The 21,269-nt window shown below is 38.4% G+C and overlaps 1 protein-coding gene across 1 annotated transcript; it reads left to right on the top strand.

Moving 5' to 3' along the window:
• The first annotated feature begins 2,201 nt into the window (after window positions 1-2,201).
• CALB1 (calbindin 1) lies at window positions 2,202-20,597 on the top strand. The gene is made up of 11 exons (XM_068672236.1): window positions 2,202-2,453; window positions 2,744-2,820; window positions 7,401-7,475; window positions 12,176-12,259; window positions 12,348-12,404; window positions 15,136-15,213; window positions 17,647-17,702; window positions 17,787-17,826; window positions 17,914-17,967; window positions 18,099-18,170; window positions 18,589-20,597. The coding sequence occupies exons 1-11, from the start codon at window positions 2,372-2,374 to the stop codon at window positions 18,700-18,702; spliced, it is 789 nt and encodes a 262-aa protein (XP_068528337.1). The 5' UTR covers window positions 2,202-2,371; the 3' UTR covers window positions 18,703-20,597.
• Window positions 20,598-21,269: the final 672 nt, after the last annotated feature.

The raw sequence follows: 21,269 nt of genomic DNA, 5'->3' as shown, positions 1-21,269 counted from the left end.
TCTAAGTCCCTGCAAGACTTTTTCCAAACCCTCCTGGCCACATGTGACCTATGCAAAATATTTTATTCTGAGAACTTTTGAAAATGTAAATATTACAGCTCCTTTTCATTTAAAAGTCTGAGCAGTCAGATGAGCCACGTCGGGCTGGCCCCAAACAACACTGAATTCTTCCCCACCATTCAGCTACAGGTTTCTGGGTCAGGGATAAGTAACAAGGACAAGATTTGAGGTGCCATTTGAAAATGGTGCACAGCAAGGAGCAAACCAACATAAGATGCAAGTCAGAGGACTGTTAAAACAGGTTCAGCACTCAGTTTCCATTTGTGCATGCTGCTGGAAGCTGAAATTCTGCACTGAAGTGAGTAATTCAATACGCTTGGCAAATACAAGAGGTTGCCTCATTGGCACAGTTGTCTTCTGTGTAAAAATGATGGAAATGCCAATTCCACCTTTGTCTCCTTCCAGTGTCCTTGCGTCACTAGCACCCTGTTGTCTTTCCAAGCACAAAGGATAGGCGCGGGCTCGATTCACTGCACTTCCGCTTGTCGTGGCCAGGGCCCTGCCAGGTACCTGCTCCTAGTTAAAAAACAAAGCCTCATGAGTGCTCTGTTCTCTTGTCGTCATTGTTACTTTATGGAAATGCGTTAGCATGAGACTTTTATTTTCAAGACAAGTCACAGAGGTACAGTACAGAAGTGTCAGGATCTGGCTCCCAACTGAAGTCTACTACTCTGAGAAAGCCGTGCCTGAAAGAGGGTGCCTAGATGGGAAATTGACCTAGCCATGTTTTTGTTTTTGTTTTTTTCACATGGCAAAACTCAAAGCTTGATTGCAAGGAAATATTGTAAATTAGTGATTTTGAAAGCGCGTAATGGTATTTGTGAATGTAAAATTGTCACAAACATTTTTTGCTAATACAAATATTTGAACTGAAGAGATTAAAGATTAGATTCTTGTGCCTTTCATCTCAGCTTTTGTTTTGTTCATCATCTCACAAAGCATAGATCAACGTGAAGTTTCCCCTTGAAGAACTCGCAGCCATACAGCAGCAGCAGAAGGAGCAAAAGCTGCACGTAACAGGTGGAGAAACAGGAGAATGGAAAGATGAAGGGAATCAAGTATAAGGTCTCATGATTACTTAATTGCTATGCCCACATCTTGTTCCATAATGCATACAAGATTTCAGCCACCCAATCTACTGAAATCCCTCTCAGGACATGTCAGGACATCCACCTCTCATCCTGCTGGGTTTTGTCCTCACACTCTATCTTAACCTGCTACTGTCCTACCATTGCTCATGTTAATCACTTCACACATGGAGATTCCCAGGTTTCCCAGCTGTTCTCATCCCCCATCCTTACTACATTACCTTCTGTATTTGGCAATGCTCTGGCAGCCGATCACCTTGGCCATCACACCCTGCTAACTCAATGCAGCACGTGAGGAACATTGCAGAAAGGCAGTTTCTGAGCTTCAGAGTACCGAGGTCACGCAGCCATCCTAATGAGGACCTGATAATTAGTACGGGTACAACTCCATTTCACCCTGCGACAGAAGGAAGATCTTTGGCAAGCTGCTCTGCTCCCTCCCACCAATCTACAATTATAGGAGGGCAAATCTTGGAAGATGGTCTACCTAAAGAAAAAAACTCTAGGCCAGTCAGAAGTGGCAGTGTCCCTCACCCCCGTGCACTGCAAAAGAGTGACCTTACTAGGGTGGTGTTTCATAGTGTGCTGTTGGCATGAAGTTACCCGCTAGGGCCATATATTTAAGTTTACTGACCCCGTTGCTGTGCTGTCTCGATATGGATATCTCAATACCCCGAGAAACCTCAGTTTATAGGGCTGCCCCACTGCAGAGATGAAGCCCATGCCGAGCTACCTGCAGACACAGTTTGGGGACGGATCACTCACAAATGGGGTGACCCCAGCACCTCGCACGGGACCATCCCGCAGAGCTGACACCCAGCACCCTTCCCCAGCCGGGAACCCGACGGCTCAGCCGGCAGATCCACGACCACCACTTCAGCATCAGGACCCCAAAATAACTTGGGGGGACCCGCCGGCCCCCAACCCTCCCTCCCCACGCCGAGGGGAGGGCGGCACCCTCCGGGGGGAGACCCCGGCCCCCCCTTCGCACGCAGGGCGGGCAGGGCAGCGCCGGGAGGAGTGGCCGGCCGGGGCGGCCCCAATAAATAGCCCTCGGCGGGGCGGCGGCGGGAGGAGCCGTCGGAGCCGCCGCTGTCGCCGCTGTCGCCGTCGCTGTCGCCGTCGCGCCGGCCGCGGGAAGAGTCAGCACCGCGGACAGCGCCCCCTCCGCGCCCCCCTTCCGCGCCCCCTCCGCGCCCCCCTCCGCGCCCCCCTCCATCATCATGACGGCGGAGAGCCACCTGCAGGGCGTGGAGATCTCGGCCGCCCAGTTCTTCGAGATCTGGCACCACTACGACTCCGACGGTGACTCTCGTCCCTTCCCCGGGGCGGCAGGGGGGAGGCTGGAAGGGGGGCTGCGAGAGGGGAGGGGGACACAGACTCTTGGGGGGGAGAAGGCGGGGGGAGAAGAGAGATCCCCGCTCCGCCACCGCCGTCCCCAGCAGCTTTGGGGTCGGGGTTGGGGTTGGGGTCGGGCGAGGTGTGCCGGGAGCCCCCCGGAGGCAGCCCTCGGGCCGAGGAGTCTCTGCCGGCGCTGGAGAGAGGAGAGAGTTTGGAGGGAGCGGTGGCCGCAAGCGTAACTCTTTTTGTTGTAGGCAATGGGTACATGGATGGGAAGGAGCTACAAAACTTCATCCAGGAGCTGCAGCAGGCGAGGAAGAAGGCAGGCTTGGTAGGTTAACGTTTCGCCCCCATTTTTCCATCTCCTCCGGGAAAGAAGAGTTTTCTTGAGCAAACTCCGGTGCCCCGATTCCTCCCCGGTCCTGTGGCCATCACACGGTGCATGCAGGAGCCTCAGCAGGCAGAGGGAAATAGGGCAGTTAGAAATCTGCAGGTTTAACATGAAATACATCGTCTGGTTTGGAGAGGGCAGGGTCCATCCATCTGGAGAGCAGGTCCCATTCACATCTCACCAGGCTACAAGCTGATACGTCTAAAAGGGCTTTAAAAGGGTCAGCAAATGCATGGACATTGCCCTTTTGTCATGGATGGGACTTTATCCCATCACAACCCGAGCCAGTTATGTACTGATACTTAAAAAAGAGATGGAGAGAGAAAAGAAAAACGAGCAAGCACTTCAAGTTAGTTGGACTCTGCTTTAATTTCGTGCTTAATGGGCAGCATGGGCTGAAATGCATTTCTGCCCCTTGCTGGTCAGTAAATAGATCTGCAGATGACTGCCAACCACTTCGTGCCCTTCACCAGAGTTGTACACCAAGAATATGAGTATCGAATCCTCATAGTTTAAATTACTCACAGGTGCAGCAAAGTTTTTGACAATTCTGCGCATGAGTTATTAATGTATTGGTCGTAAATTTCCTCCAAACTATACCCTCTTGGGAAAAAGAAGGGGTGGGGGGAGAGAGGAGAGAAATAAATGATTCCGTATAAAGATCTGAATTAAAATAGAAGTAAAGCTTTTTAACAAGTTATTTACCTTTGAAATAATTAGTATCAATTTCATATATGTATAAATATATCAAATTTATTGTAGTCAATCTATGCAGAAATACTTCTGAAGTAACAGTAAAATTTTAATCTAACTGAATGACATGTCTGCATGGATGAAATAGGTTATTACTTCACATAAGTATACCTCCAAATCGAGCAATAGCTTTTCGGTAATTAACTTTGCTTTAAAGTTGTTATATATTTTAGAAGTGACTGGAAAAAAAAAAAAGTATGCCTCAGTTTATTCTGTGGAAATTTTTATCTTTTAGTAATTGTATGAGTGTAAACTTCACGGATCTGAAAATCTGTCTCCCAGCAATGCCTCTAATGTTACTGCAGTCTTGGTATCAGTTAATTCTTCTTACAGCCATTGGTGTAGACACTCATTTTCATGAGTGTTAATAACTTTAAACTAAAATTTCAAAGAACTTCACAAAAATAGTAAATGAATGTGGCTTCTTTTAGAAAGAAAAAATTGTATTTTTGAGTATTTTTTTTTCACAGAGAAGGTTAAACACAACTTCAATATCTTTCAGGTAGTTCAGCAGAACAAATCTCTCTTTCATAATAGAGTGCAGGAAACTTAAGTATTTCCATTAGAAAGGAGATACTGAAGCCTGTATATATTTAGTATCAATAGTATTCTCAGTAGAAAACTTTATACAATTTTCAGAAGTTAAAAAAAAATGAATTAGAAGCTTCAGGGGAAGATATCAATTGTTTCAAAATCAGATTCTTTTCTGGCTCCAAGGAAGTGTGCACCTTCTCTTAAAAAAAAAAAAAAAAAAAAAAAGCCTGCTCAAAGTAACACAGAAAAGCCTATCAGGATTATTCTTATCTGCTACGTTACATTTATGCTGTCTTTTGCATAACCTCTGCCTGTATCTCACTTTTTTTTTTTTAAATGCTCAGATGTTTAATTAAGTTTTTCTTTGCCATTTCTCTGAATCAGTTCTGTTTTTGGAACTTTCTTTTGAAAAGAGCAATCATATTTATCTGTAGAAACGTCATATTTGGTACTTGGTTCATTGGCTCTCCTTTTGGTAGATGTTACATTGGATGCTGAAGTCTTTTTCTAGATTATGGATATATGTCATCTTGGGTTTCAATCTAAGATGATTCTTGGATTTGAAGGCTCATTTGCCAAACAAGCATCTCATTAGTTCGTGTCTTGTCTCATGGGATACTAATTCAGTAGCTTCGAATTTCTTTCCTTTTGCCAGAAGGGACACATTGAGAAACTAGTGTAGGTTATATGTCATTTCCTTGGCTGTCCTTCTTTTAACACCCCAAAGCTTCTTTGTCATCATTAACTTCTGCATTTCAGGTCACTCTCCTGCTCACTATTTTTGAAATATTCAATTATGCATTCTTCATAGCTGGATTTTACATCAGTCATGCCATATGCATTAAAGAATCACATTGATTCTGTCATTGAATAGGATGGTTTAACATTTCCCAATATTCTTCCCAACTACAGAGCTGTTCTAATTATGTTCTAATTCTAATCCTTTTATTAATCCACTCGGTAAGCCTGTACTTTCACGGTTGCTTTTTCTCAGACGGAGCAGTAGCATGCAACCCGACTGATGTTAGCCCCATGACTGGAACTGCCTTTGCTCCAGAGGGTGCATGTGCACTCAGAAGTGTCAGGGCTTGGGCTTTCCTTTGGTCACACTATGTGTTTTCACTGTGGTAGACAGTGAATTGATCTGACATACTTTCAGACACTTTGAAAGAACTGCCTCTTTTTAAAGATAAAAGCTGTATAACTATAAATGCATAGCTTCCATTTGCTGTGCCCCACTTTTTATGCCTTATGTTCTCTACTTAGGTGTGCCCATTGCCAGAAGAAACTTTAGGGTGTTTTGACAAAGAGGTCAATAGAGAGGCAATCAGTATCTTAGACAAGTTTTTCCAGATCTGTTACTTACTTTCTCTGCAAATGCAGATGATGACATTATTTCTCCAGAGAAATATGCGATTTAATAGGTGTTTATGAATGCAGTCGTGTAAGTGTTTCTGTAGTGCCATCTGTCCTTACATTTTTAAAATCATTCCAAAAAAGCTCCAAGTTCCACTTGGTTCGATAAGTGTCTCTTAAGTTTTAAGAGGGCAGATGAAGGTGTGAAGAACAAGTTTCTTAATTTCAAGCATTGCGCACTGCATCTGTATCAAGATTAGGACTGGACTTGGTTAAATTTAAGCAAGTTTTTTTGACTGAAAACATTCATTTGAATAACATGACTTGAAAAATTTGTCAACGAGCTGAAGAGTAACTGAAGTGAACACAAAGTGGGTGAAAAAAACCTTTCTGGAGAACATACAAGAGGACGAGCATCTTGTTTTGTTTAGCCTGTAAGCAACTGTGCCTCCTTCAACAGCTGGACACTGTCTGGCACTGCAGAAGTGCTACGAGAAGGATTAGCAAAATATTTAACCAGGACTAATTAAAATCCAGGTGTCTAAATTCTCCATTCCAACTGCTAAGCAAACGTGCCCACTTTGGGATCAGTAGATGAGAGGTGACATTGAACTGCATTGTATTAATAACGACATCTCTAATTAAAGCCACGGCAAATTACTAACCTGCCATGGATGACTTTGACATAAATAGGATACTAGGCCATGATTGTATCAGCTATAAAGAACTGACATTTTAGGTAGCTTTTGTAGTTGAAATTTGGGACAAACTACAACTGAGTTTTTACAGTTGAGATTCCTGTGTCTCCAGTGAGAGAATCACTTAGGTCCTATGTAATCAGATCTATTAGAGCAACTAAAACTTTAATCTAAAGGCTGCTGTATCTTCATCTATAACTGCAGAATTGTCAATTATTCTAACACAGCTGTAGTCCTGATTCTTGCTGCATGGCTTAACTAGCTTAGACCAATAGAAAACGTAAAGAAAACTAGAAGTTTAATCAGTATTGAAGGTTGATGCCAGCTTATAGAAAAGCAAAGCATGTCCAGTTGAAGTGTAAGTACAAGTATTTAGATACTCACCCTGAGGCTGGCACCTTTGCCGTAGCCTAGGCAGAAGACAATCTCCGAGTACAAATGTATATCAAGAGACATAATTTATATAATAAACAGCTATGCTGGCTTTATTCTGTCAGACTTAAGGTACTGCTCTAAGCTTTCTCCCTCTCAGACCTGCTTCTCTACATAACAGCAGTGACATTTGGATACTGTTTTTATGATAACTAAATACTACGCAGTGAAAAATGTGATAGCCTTGTGAGTTTTTTTAAGGGCTAAAATAGCATCCATTGTTCAGGTAAAATCAACTCAAGGATGTACAAAGACTATATTGGTGTTCAGATGTATTATACTGAAATGTTCCTTATTTTGAAGGATGTTGCACTGCCTTGAAGTTTGTCATTTAAAAATGAAAATATGGAAAATTTACTAATAATTACCCATGAACTTCACTGTTATCCCCTTAAACAACAGAGCTGTTATACACATCTTCCAACACGTCTTCTTTTTTCATTCTGTAAACTAAAATAGGAGTATTTAGATCCAAATATTTAGATGCCAATTGTTCTCGTTGACTATAATATAATCCTCTGGGAAGTAAAATTTATCACAGTGACATTATTCATCATAAAAAATTTACTCAATTTTATAACAACTTGAGTAATAAGTGTGAATAAGTGTGATATAAGAGTAATACAGTAAGTGCAAATACTTTGTTAAATGTAGTAAATTATTTGGTGACTAATAGAATGCTCCAAGTAGTTTGTATATGTTTCTCTGTATTTTATAAATGATGATTCTCTCATTATAACTTCACAGGATTTAACACCTGAAATGAAAGCTTTTGTGGACCAATATGGGAAAGCTACTGATGGAAAAATAGGAATAGTTGAGGTAAGATAATTACTTTATAACAAATTACTAACATGTTTACTTGTAGAAAATACATTTATCACAGAACAATATGAACATATTATGTAAATAGTTTGGATTTTTAGTAACACAGAAAATTCTTTCTCTGTCTTAGAATCCTTAGCATTTTTTTCACTAATGACTTTTTTTCTTTACCAAAAAGTAAAGTGCTCCTTACCCTTCTCCAGATAATTTCAGTAAACTTCATTTAGCTTTGCATGCTTTATTCAGTACAAATAAGCATCAACAGCAATTTAGATTTCCTGTGAAGCAGCTAACAGCTCCATTTTAGAAATGGAAATTGCGAAAAGTAAATATGATTTATTTCTACGTATGATACTGAACTAATGCTCTGTCACCACTCCTATAATTAGGGCAACACACAAGTGAATGTAACTAGGCAGTCGCTATATGTAGCTTATTCTAAAACACACATATATAGTAAAATAGCACGTTAATCATGTTAAATTTAATCAAATTTTTAACAGTAGTTGTGATCCAGACCTTTCTTGAACTTTAACAAAATTTTAGGGAAAAAATTCCCGTTTCTTCCTCCCACTTTCTAAAGAGAACAGATACGCAGTCAGCCAAACTGTTCTACACTTACAGGCTCTCAACAACTGTGTACATGTAATTTAGACAACTATCTAGGAAGTAGGGAACCATTGCATTTCCTCTTGCTTTCATTGTCCAGTGCTGCAAATCAAAAAGGAGAATTTGTTGGGTTACAGCTTAAGAAGTCACTATGTCAAGCCTAAACCTACAACTCATTTATGTCACACGGAGTGCTCTGAGACTGAGGCTTTATTATTAAATGCTATTATTAAATGCTTTTTTATTATTTTTTTTATTTTTTATATTTTCTGATAATAAGAAATTTGACCTAGAGAGCTAATTAAGAAACAGCTAGATACAAGCCAGGTCTGCAAAATTTCTACAGTGACCAACTCTGGGTCAGTAGCTATTTTTAAAATAGAGAACTGAATAGAATCTGTAAAAGTCAATAGGATGTATCACTGCTGATATAATAGATCACTTCAGGATATCTTTTGTCCTCTGTCATGTGTCTGAATTGCAAATACTTGTTTAAATGCGTATCTATTTATGACTAAACTATGGAAATATGAAAAGTTTCTTTCACTTACAGCTATAATCTATTTTAAAATTGCATCTTTTGACAATATTAGCATTGATCAAGTACTTTTGCATCTGAAAAGAATGTGTGTTAATTTGTACTAACAAATTGTTTGCACTAACAAATGCTTATTCATTTGCTGTTGAATAATCCTGTTTAATTTAGTGTTTTTGAATATATGTAATATAAACATTACATGCTAGAAGAATGTGTAGAGACTGTGCAAAAGACTGTGGTTCTTTGCTTAGGGAAGATAACCAAGAGTTTTGCCTTTCAAGTTCTATTTCTGATTGTACTATTGACTTAATGGGTAAAGGTGATCAAATCCCACAAGGCCTAATACTGTAAGGTGCTTACCACCTCCAGTGAACTGCCAGCCATGTTCAGCATCCACTGAAGCCACTGAATATTGACAGCTCTCAGTTCAGTGACTGAAGGGACTTTTTCCCTTAATATAGCAGCTTCCTAACCCAAAGGCTATATTTTTTTTCACTGACATCAGCAAGAAGCTTGATTTGGAAAATGCTGATGGGACTCAGACTATGTTGTACGTGCAGTATGGTGCTAAAGTTGCTATTTGGACTTGATTCTCCTTCCTTGTAAATAAAAACGTCCACTAATTTCAGATTGCTCCCATTTGCATTGTAAAGCAAACACTTCTTCTGAAAAAAGTATATGAATGCTGTTTAAAAAAAATTACATAAATGCATTCAGCCTTCCAGTCATCATAATGAATACCCCAGCAACTGAAGGAAAATGTTCTAGCAGATAATGAATGTTCAAGGAGGGGTTTGTTGGGCTAAGATATAGAGGAGGCCTGGGTGGCTTCACAGAGGAAGGAGTGGATTTTCAGCTTTGTGCTCAGATTAAGCGTCAATTCTGTCTTTGGAAGCACACTGTACTTAGCCCACTACTTTTTATCCAGTGCCTACAGGCTAAGTGCAGAGCCTGACCTGTCCACTACCTTGCCATTTTGTAAGAGACCTTTCGTTCACCTTTTGTACTCATTCAGGCCAATGCTTGCACTAAAAGGTGAAGGTGGAACCTGGGGGTTTGAAACTCAGGACTGCAGTAATTCCACGTTGACATTACTTGACACTTCCACCATAAAAATGGTGGAATTTTTATATTATAAGATTTTGAGAAGCAAATTCACTGAGTTATATGAAAGGTATCTTAATGATCAACAAAATTTATTTAGAGAATGACTTCTAGATAATAGCTCTGTTATTGTTTTGATATCTGAGAATATTTTTTCTGCTATGTATCCTATAAGGATCTACATCAGCTTGTAGCTGAGTATTATAACTATTACTTTTGATAAAGAAATAGCTGATGTTCTCCATAAAAGCAGCAGAGTGTACAGAAGCACCCCCAAAACTGCCTCTGCTGCCATGCATGAGAACTTGTGGCAGTCTGCACTCTTACTGAAACACACTCACAGTGTCCCAGCATGCCCATCCTCACGAAGAAGTCTTCATGAGAAACAGCATCGGGTTCCCATCTTTCCTTTCCATAGCAGGGAATGGGAAATTCCCTATCCCTTACTACTGCACAGGTTTCAATGAAAAGCAATTTAATGCTATTTGATGCTAGGACAACTGGACTTTTCCTAAGCTATATTGTTCATATGATGCTAAAGGGTTTGAAAGAAGGAAAACAGAAAAGACTTATTTTTGGCAGAAGTCTGAGCTAATATTGAATACTGAGCTACTACGTCTTTGTAATGCAAAAGCCTGTGCTTTTCTCTGTGTGACACCTCCAAAGGGCAGGAGGTATAGTTTAAAATAATTTTCTTCCACAGGTAATATATTCTGTGCCTCATATCCAGTTAGGTACTGCTAGTAAGCTGCTAATGATGCTTTGGAAAGTTCTTGTTTTGCATTTAGCACCCTTGCAAAATTCACCAGATTTAGCTATAGCTGTCCCCCTAACTAGGACTTCCAGTTTCCACACATGTAGACTCTTTTTCATTGTCATAATCAGTCCCTTCCCTCAACTTTTTTTTATAATCAGTCCTTCTATCCAATGTTTACTGTTCAGTGGCAATGCAGATTTACTCCAAAAGTCAAAGCCCCCTCCCATGGGAGAAATAAAGAAAAGTTTCCATAAATCAGTACGAAGTTGCACGCATTTAGCTGTTGCGTATATACAAATGTGCACTTACCCATTTATGTATATGCCATTTATAATGGGGTAGATTTCAAAGGCTGCTGACAAAAAACACATTGTTTAAGTTGATTAGGTTTGGTTTTCAGCCATTTAGCAAAAGCACTCAGAACGCGGTGATGTGCTTGGCAGTCTGTAATCAACGGCTCCATTTCTGTAAGGAGAGTACTCTGACGCATGTTTTCAGTTGCACCAGCACTTAACGCATATCACTCATTTCTTGCACAGATAATTTTAGAGAAACTAGAGATCCGTTTCCATCACCTTGTGCCTATAGAGTGAGAGAGAGAGCTGAAGTCACCTACAGTGCAACGAGAATCAAATAAAAAAATCAAGCAATTAGACAATAGTACGGAAGAAGGCAATAGCAGAACAAGGGATTTTAGGATGTGAAATGAATGCACAGAAACAAAAAATTTGAATACAAATTTTAAGATGGGGCTACAGGAAGTCTGCAGATGTCATTTTTCATAAAAGAATGCAGCGAAGAAATCCTGCTTTCTCCATTTTCTCTTCCTAGTAAGCACAGCTGCTCTATTCTTCAAGTAAAAAGTTTTCTCTAATCAAAACATATTTCATACATTTTGAGCACAGAAAAAAAATATTAGGCTTTTGTTAAAAACAAATCATGATTTTACATGAAATTATATAGCATACTCTCCATCTTCTACATTTGTCACTTGCCAAAATTGAGTTATAGTAAATGAACATTTTCAAAAATCAGTACAATAATGTCTGATTTTAAAAAAGCCTTTTGTAGAGCATAGGCATTGGAAGAACCACCCCTGATTTTGCAGGGCTAAAAGCCCTTTTTGATTCCCTTATGGTATTTATAGCTCTTCTTGAACACATCTCTGCCTGACAAATGATCGCCAGTTGCCATCTCCTTACCCTACCCACTTTCTTTTTCCCTCCTGTTTTTTTTTTTTTTTCCATTTATTTTTCTGCTTTCCTTACACGTTCTTCATGTCAGTGTTCCCATCTCCTTCTTCTCTTACTCAGTACCTGTCAGTAGTCTTTCTTCCTCACTTTCTTATTCATGGTCCTCCACACTCATCCATGCTTCCTTCATGTTGATTCCAAGGTTTTCACCAGATTCTGACTTTGCATAGGTAATTTTTTTCCCTCTTCCCCTAGCTGACCCTTCAGTAAACTATTTCACTGTCTTCTCTCAGACCTCACTTCTGTTTGACCTGGATGAATATGGCAAAGCCAGATGCATTTTCCAAACATTTTGGCTAATAGGATGAAGCTTCCAGTGGGGCCACAATGGGGCAGTGGGATCATGAAAAATTTCTTGCTTCTTTTGAAGCTTTCATACTCTTAGGCTCGGCTGGGCTAACAATCAAAATTTAATCTTTTTAAAAATCTGTTACAGCTTGCTCAGATACTACCGACGGAGGAGAATTTCCTGTTGTTCTTCAGGTGCCAGCAGCTAAAGTCAAGTGAAGACTTCATGCAGGTACAGTGTGAAAAGTTTCCTTTTGTAAAATCACCCAAGACCTGATTGCCATAAATACATCATCAAATCATCTGTGTTCTGATTGCAGACATGGAGAAAATATGACAGTGACCACAGTGGCTTCATTGATTCTGAGGAACTTAAGGTAAGCTGATACCTATGAGTGTGCACAAAATGAGAGCAGGCATTGGATTACAGGCACGGGATCTTTTTCTTCAGACACCCGCTGGTGTATGTATTTGCATTTCAGACACGACTGAAAGGCAATATGATTAGCTGATGTTTGTATCACCAGTGAATTATTTTAAGTGCAACTCTAATCTGATAAACGTTTCTAAAAACATAGTTTAATTTGGATCGATGTCTGTCTCAAGTGACTGAGAATAGCAGGTACTCTAGTTTAGAAGTAAGAAAGGTGATTTCTGCCAAGGGAAACCAGATAGGCCTGTGAAAGCTATGTTGTTCTTTTTGTTTGTTTGTTTTGGTTGGTTTGTTTGTTTTTTAGGGTGGAGGGTTAGCTATGTGGTTTTTCTTTTTCTCCTAAGGGCATTATGACCACTAATCGCTATGCTACTGGGCATAGTAGGCTCTCTCGAGTATCACGTAATCCATACAGTTTCCACTGTAATACTGTTAGGCTAACACAGCTAGACTTGTGCTGCCCTGCTTAGATAACTTGGTGGAAATTTGGAATCAATTTTAGTATGTGCAAAAAGATGTTCAGAGGGAACCTCCTGTGTTCCAGTTTGTGCCCATTGCCTCTTGTCCTCAGCACCACTGCAAAGATCATAGCTCTGTCCTAATTGCACCTTCCCTTCAGATATTAATAGACATTGGTAAGATCCCCCCGGAGCCTTCTCTTCTCCAGGCTGAACAGTCCCAGCACTCTCAGTGTCTCCTCATAGGAGAGATGCTCACTTATGGCAGAGTCTGAGCAGAAAGAGGCCATTTTCTACAGTTCAATTGCTGTAGCTTAAATTCAGAGGAGTCAAAACAATTCATAGCAAGAGAAAGATCTAGGAGTGTTCATCCATCTTACCTGGAATATCTTGCCCTTATGTGGTATTCTAAAGAAGAGCTACATAAACTTCTATTAACCAGGAGGTCAAACCACCTGAAATCCTTACAGCTCTTCTCTTAAGAACAGGACTCCAAAAGATAAAATTTAGTTTGTTCCTTTTTCCTTCCTCTTTGAGTTTAGTACCTGTATGACGTTTGCCAAGGATCCCTCCTTGAGGTAGCCCTCAGACCATTCTTTGGCTGCCTGCTTGCAGCAGGTTTGTGTGTCTGAAGCTGTTAGGAGCAGGAGGAGGCCAGGCACACAGCACCCGAGAGCTCTCCAGCTGTTAGACGGTTCCTTAAGAACTGTTACCACTGCTATAATTTCAATTAGACTTGAAAAGACAGGGCTGATTGAGAACCAGATGAAGAATTAAGAAATTGTAACTGGTCTTAATGGTCCCACTCTCTCGTGCTGTGAGATTTTGTTTGGCTCAGAGAAACAGAGCATTGTAAAACTCTGAAAGGAAGACATAAATGTCCAGTTGTATTTTTAGGAATGGTAGACATTTTTTTACAAGCCCAAACATGTTAAGTATTTGCTATGTAAGGAGTACACCCACCTATAACTTCCTAAGAGAAATTTAAGCTGGAAATGAGCAAAACTTTTCAGCAACAATCATGGCAGTGGAATGAAGCGGGCAGACCCCCCATCGCTGCCTGTATTTTGGAATGGTTTGAGAATAGCTCAGATCAGACAATGATGCTGGACATTCAGATATCAATGATCCTGCCTTGAGACATGGAGATGGACTGGATAGCCTTTCAACATCTTTCCCAGTCCTATTTTCTGTCAACGCACAAAAGATTAAACATTTCTCCATAAAGTCCATTTACAACATTTCAATCATAGTCTTTGTGTAGAACCTAATGGGAAGGCCTTTCAGCACAGAGGGGGCCAGACTGAAAGAGCTATACTAATAAGTAATATGGCTATTAACATGGCTGCATTCAAATTCAGGGATGAATACACATATATTCAAATTGATTTTCTTATGAATTACCCTATTTTCTATCTTGAAATGTGACCCAAACTTCCACAGAGATAATGGCACTCCAACTAATGATAGTAATTAGTACTTCATTGAGCACTGACAGACATACGGACATTTCAGATCTTGTAATAACCTTGGCAAATAAAGTGATATCCTTCTTTTTAATGTTACTAGTACAGCAGTTCAAACCACTGCATAGAGAGAAATGATCTTATTTTTTAAAGTGAAAATGTCTGGTGTTTAAAATGCCTGGTTAAAAAGTCATGGGATACCATGTCAGGTTTTTGTTCTAAAAAATAATAAATCTGATCAATCTGGCTGCACACATTTAAAGGATAAGGTAGGAAGGAGGAATATAGATTTACATGTTCATTTCTAGCATCAGGTGCTGCCATAGGCAAGGAGAAAACTTGATTAATCATTGATCTTTTCAGTAAAATCATTCCTACATTGCAAGAAGTAATTAGACATCCAAATTTTCCGAGCAGTTTCAAGGTTAATTAGTTTAATTTACTGATAAAGCTGATTAGACAGCCAAACTATTTTTTCCAATTTCACAATACAACAAACAGCATACAATGTATAATGTTTTATGAGTCACTTTTTCCAAATAAAACTGCAGTATACTGGAACTGATCAAACGAAATTGTTATGGACCTAACTGTTAATTAATGCTTCTTTTCGTACTTATTTTGAACCTCAGCAGTAAATATTAAAGTGGGAGTAAAATAGTATTTCCCATTACCTTAACCTGAAATTAACAAGACAAGCATTTTATACAGCATTAAAAATTCACATATTGCTCTCTATTTATTTTAACAGAGCTTCTTGAAAGATTTGTTACAGAAAGCAAATAAGCAGATTGAAGACTCAAAGCTAACAGAATACACAGAAATAATGGTAAGATTATTTACAGGCATATTTCATCAAGATTGGTTTAATCCGAATTGTGTTTATCTTCAGCCACTGGAAGGTTCCAAATGATTTGGAGCCCCACCAGGTCCTAATGAGGCCAGATGTGTCACTGCAACACAGGCACGAATCATGGCATCAAGCTCTACAAGTACTCCTCCAGCCACAGTATTCTGATGTGTAGAGTTCAGTAAAATGCTCAGGAATTCTGAATCTTCTTGGTGTTTATATAATATCAGATCAAGTCATAGCATAATGCAAATAATTGCTTTCCCATGCCATCAGGTGTAAAACTAAAGTCTTCAGAGTTCACAGGAGAAAAATTTTGCCTGTCATAAGATTAATTATGTTGTTATGCTTAGATCAAATTAATTTGAGGCTTTCTCTTATATTTTCCTTTCTAGCTGTGCTGTAGTGTCTGTCTCTTGTTCTAACAGCAATCCGTGCACGGTGGTTTCTTAACAGATTTACAAGCACCTCACTCTTTTTGTTTCCTTCATGTAATTACAAAAGAAGAAATTAATGCTTTAGATAAACACTAGAACAAAACTGTCACTTTTCTGGCCTTAAATCAGCTTGTTCTTGGGGCATTCTTTCCATGTCACCACTATGGTGCTGCATGGTAGAGACCACTATGGCTTCTGAATGGACGTTTCAAAGAGAAAAAAAAAATAAATCATAATTCTTGTCTTCAGGAAATGTATAACGCTGTGTTTGTGTTTTCCCAGTTTGGATTCATCCTAAAATATTACTAGCAATCAAAAACATGTTAGGTAAACACACAAGCCCTCAAACTGGCCCAAAGCCTAAGATTGATTGATCAAAACTTGTGTCTTTTCTGACAGAAATCTGCTTGTTTGTTGTACCAATACAAGCCATTTACCTACAATTATTCCCTGGTGAAGGCAACACATGCATCCTGTTTGTTTAGGGAGGTTTTGGACCTTCATCTTAAAGTGTCCTCTCAGTTTTGGTCTCTGCAGAGAGACACATTGACGAAGAATTAGCAGCAAAGTAACAATAAAGAAATTATAAAATCAACTCTCCCATAATCTCCCCAGAAACTAGAAGAGAAGACTGATGGAAAACATACAGCACGGAGCAGCTGCAGGCAGGCACAGCATGACACTTAACAACCCATCAAAATATGTTGACTTTACAGCTCCTACTGCGTACCTCCTCCAAATGTAAATCTCCTTTCATGTGGAATGCGTATAAGGCAGATGCTTCTATACAAGGAAAGCAGGTGTTAAAAGGAGCCAGGGTGTTACATAGATTGTTTATAGAATCAGCACCTTTTCCGGTCTCCATTGCCATTTTTTGGTGAATTACCAAAGTGAAATTGGGTATTTTTTTCAATGGAATTGTTTCTGTATTTAAAAGGATGTACACTTACCTCAATGAAAGACTCCACTTTTCCTCTTCTCTAAAAATTACATCTAAAATTACTGTGATTGAAAGTGGGATGGAGTGTGGGTGGTGGTGTTTTCAGTACAATGCCTAAAAATGCTTTGTACAGTTTGCTGCTTTTGTGACTCTTTTATACAGCAAAGGCAAAATAATATTTGAAGATAGAAAAATGGAACTATATAGACATAAAAATCGGCAGAGACATAAAAATTAATCCTACGCAGCATTAATATCTCTAGGTACTTCCATGTGTGCTGTTTGTGCCCCTCAATCCTTTCAAGGGCTGAATGGAAAGCACTTTAATACAGTAGGATGATTAAAAATGATTAGAAATAGTGTTCACTTATTTTGTCAAATTACATCAATATATTTATTCTTATAAATTAGTTATAATTACTTGGAGATATTTAATCTCCCATTTTAATACTATCAAAAAAATGTCTTGGTTGTCTAGAGCACCTCTTTAGGCTTTTCTTAAAAGATATCACAGAAACAGAATGTGATTTTTACTTACATATTTAGACCTAGCAGCCAATTGAATAAAACATCTATTATTTCCTAAGGAAGTGAATGCCTCGAATTCTATTGAACTTTACCTGAATGTTGTTCCACTTTAATGAATAGAGAATAATGATGCTATTGTTAGATATGAAGCCAAAAGTAAAATGTTATCATGTCAACACTTCTCTCCCTTATAAATAATCACATGCACGTTTCTCACATGGGACAATCATCACTGTAGGCAGGTTAAGACCTGTCTTAGAGTAGGTTAATCAGAATTGTTCATCTCATTTCTTACCAGGCTTTTGCAGTAGAATTAATTACTATAAATTACTTCTTCAGCACTTTAAATAAATGTATTACGCTGTAAATGTGACAGTTTGAAAGCTGGAGCCATCATTTCAGTTTTAAGCTAAGCAGAAATTTCAGTTAAATTGTTTTCCAAAGAAGCATTTTCTTTATCATGGTGATTAATTGTGATTAGTAATGTAAAAATATATATTCTTTCAGCTCAGGATGTTTGATGCAAACAATGATGGAAAGCTGGAGCTTACTGAACTGGCCAGGTATGCTTTCTGTCTCTTTTCATAAAAAATACCATACTAATTGATGTAAATATGCTGAATTTGTTTTGTTCTTTGTATCCAAAGGCTACTCCCAGTACAGGAAAATTTTCTTATTAAATTTCAGGTATGAATATTTATCATCTTAAGGTTACATTGTTACCATCACACATAATAGGTTCATTAATGATCTTTTTTTCCTCTTGGTGTTTAGGGTGTCAAAATGTGTGCAAAAGAGTTCAATAAAGCCTTTGAGATGTATGATCAAGTAAGTCCTCAAAAAACCTTCTTAGTAATTTATTAGATTGAGGGCACTTCTTTTCTGAAGTTGTTGAAAACTAGCTGTAACTTCGAGAGAAAAAATAAATGCTCAAAATTCTCTTTAATATTATTTTTCAGGATGGGAACGGATACATAGATGAGAATGAACTTGATGCACTGCTGAAGGATCTCTGTGAAAAGAACAAAAAGGTAATCCTAGAGGGCTTTTTTTCCCCTTAGAGATTAGATTTAATTTGGATTTTAAGGACACTTTAATCCACACAATTAAGATAAATATAGAACTTCTAAGTCATAATTCCTGAAGTCAAAGCACAACTAAAAATCTTGGCAGAAGTCATAGCAGTGTAAAGCCTTAACTAAGGGAGTTGCGATTACACAGCAACACTATCAAAAGCTTGTTTCTGAGACATCAGCTATCAGCAATCTAACATATGCCTATAACATGGATCATGTACAAATATATAACAACATTTTCAATGTGTTACTGTTGGACAGGCTGAGAACACCCTTTTTTTTTTTTTTCCACCTTATTTTCTGCTATTGGCAGCAAACTTGTTCATGCTGACAACTAAACAGGATTATAAAGCATTATCTGTTCTTTAAATAGGAATTAGACATTAACAACCTTGCGACATACAAGAAAAGCATCATGGCCTTGTCTGATGGAGGAAAGCTGTACCGAGCAGAACTGGCTCTCATTCTCTGCGCTGAGGAAAATTAGAACTCTTCTCTCATGTCCACTTAACTAGTGATGTACTCTATCTACACAATAACTGTGCACTATAAGGGAGTAGGCTGTATTTTTAAACTGCATATAGAAAATTAGCCAGGATGTGTGGCACATTCCTTTGAGTTTGTTTCTATACTGTTTGTAATGTACAGTTTTTGTAACAATAAGATTGATAAAGAGAATGTCTATGTTTGGGCCAGTCTGTATATTCAAAAGAAACTAAAATATGTTGGCTTTTTTTTTTTTTTTTTTTTGGCTTTCATAAACACAGCTGGAAAAAATATATATATATACCTGCTGACATTTTGTGGTCATCATATCCTTTGACACTTGCAACATTTTTCCTTGTTGATCCACATAACATAAAGGTCTCTCTCCCAATTACAACTATTTTTTTTTGTATGATACAATTCAGACAAAACATTATTTATGTCTGAAATAGAAAAGAGAATTTAGCGTGTGTGATGTCCAAAAGTTACCAAGGCATCAAGGAATATTTTCAGTTGTCAGACTACCCGCTTACAGGTCTGTGCTCTCTGCAGTTTTTGGATTACTCTTCTCATAATGAAGTGATAGCATATAGGTGAAGCATTTATCTCCTTGCAGTAGTTGACAAAAATACAGTGTTCTCAATTTAGCTGTTTAACTTTACTGAATTTAAACATAGGCACTTCAGAAACAAATGCCTTTAATCTGTTTTGGAATCCTGGCTAAATGACAGGTAGCATAGTTAATACACAGATTAACATATAAGTGTACCTTTCATGACTATTGCTGTGTCAGAGAATATGACAATCCATTTTCTAAACTATTTTCACATTTTGCAGGTTATAATTATTCTAGTAAATTGCTGTTTTTACATCATATTCTGTGTAATCTGTAATTAAATTTAATATCCTAAGACTGTTGTTGTCTAGTACGTCTATCATGTCTATCTCATGAATTCTTTTTTCTGTACCATGTAAAGGACAAAACAACTATTTTGAAAAATTGTGCCTCCTTAGATTACATTGGATTACTAATCTGTAATAATAGTATTAAAATTTAACACTAAAATAAACAAAAGATCTAGTAAATATTTTATACCAATTTAGTAATTTGGTTTACATGTTAAGGTCTGCTTTTTATTAGTCTAGAGATATTTTTATTTTTTTTTTTTAAGTGAGAACTATATAGAAACAGCTCTTCTTCTGTCTCCCCCCCCACCCGCCCACCACATTTTTGTTTGTTTGTTTTTTGGACTAGCTCTTCTTTTACTTTACACCAGTTTTATGCCAGCACAACTCCATGAACATCCAGGTCATCACTCCAAGTATCTTCTTGTATAAGAAGGAAATTGGGCTGTGTGTTAAAGCCAATAAATCTATGTTGCCTCCATTTAAAGCTGTTTCAAAAGCAATTCCAGGTTAGAAGATTAGCTATATATAACTTCTCAAATGGCATCTCTGTGTCTTACCTAACAAGCAGAAGGAAATGCATTTTATTTGAAACATGTCTCTAACAATGAGGCTCAGATCCTTCAAGATTATTCTGGCACTGAACTCCCACTGAAATTAATCCGTGACCTCAGGTGAACTCAGGCGACTAAATGCCTGTTTCAGGAATGGCCTGGTAGCCCCAGGCTCTCTCAGCTTTGGAAAGTTAAAGAGTACATGGTGCAGGATAGATCTTCACTGAAGAAAGGCTCAAAAATGGAAGTGAATTTAAGCTAGATCATTCTTACGGCTTTACTCCCACTTCACGCACAGTGATTTAACTTCTCACCTGCTTGTTGTCTCTATGCAATGTGAAATACAACTGTGTATGTTAACTGAAGGAACAATGAATAGATTATCTGCCTATCAGCACAATAAATGATTGATATTGTTCATCCTGTGCAGCTGAAACCCTGGATTTTGCCTTATTTTAACAGTGTTAAAAAAAAAAAAAAAAAGTATGTAAAAATATGATGTAATGTGACTGTTTGTTAATATCACCACAGTGGCAGATAAAGCACTTAAAGTGTTTGGACAAGAAGTCATCACAGAAACTGGGATCTGTCTTCTGAGCATAAGCATAGTTACCTGTCAAAGACTTGTTTTGAAGTCTGAAGTCATCTTGTTCCAGCCACTCTTGGCAATCAGCTCTCTCCATACAGCAGTTCTCAGCTACCTGTAGAGGGAATGCTTCTTGCAGTTATTTCTTATATATACTTGGATCAAAAGACAGTGATTTTAACAACACCATTCTAGCAAAGGTGTCTACTATAGCAGTGCAAAGCTAATCTATAGCAAATATGGTTAAGTCAAAACTTCTGTAAAAAGTCCAGGTTTTCAAATCTCTTCAGTGTTCCTGGGCAGAGATCTTAGAACTGTCAGCGTTCAGGTAGAACAAGGATTAGGAAAATAAAGGAGGCAGTGATAGGGAAGACTACAAGCTTCTTTCTTCTGACAGATATTTAGGGACAAATGAAAGGTTGAAATTAAAATACTCCATACTGTACACGTCAAGTACAGATCAGAGCACTGAGAGCCAGTAGTGCTTTATGTAAAATGAACATCTCACAAAACATGCATACA

This window comes from Anas acuta, chromosome 2, assembly GCF_963932015.1.
Source record: "Anas acuta chromosome 2, bAnaAcu1.1, whole genome shotgun sequence".
Lineage (NCBI taxonomy): Eukaryota > Metazoa > Chordata > Aves > Anseriformes > Anatidae > Anas > Anas acuta.
Note: the sequence above shows the minus strand (reverse complement) of the source record. Positions and strands in the feature narration are given on the sequence as shown.

Bases quoted from the DNA above. Each gene is read 5' to 3' on its own strand.
- CALB1 (XM_068672236.1), top strand. From the start codon at position 2,372: ATGACGGCGGAGAGCCACCTGCAGGGCGTGGAGATCTCGGCCGCCCAG. The intron at 15,214-17,646 runs GTAAGATTATTT...ATATTCTTTCAG, and splicing joins CAGAATACACAGAAATAATG to CTCAGGATGTTTGATGCAAA. The intron at 17,703-17,786 runs GTATGCTTTCTG...TTGTATCCAAAG, and splicing joins GAGCTTACTGAACTGGCCAG to GCTACTCCCAGTACAGGAAA.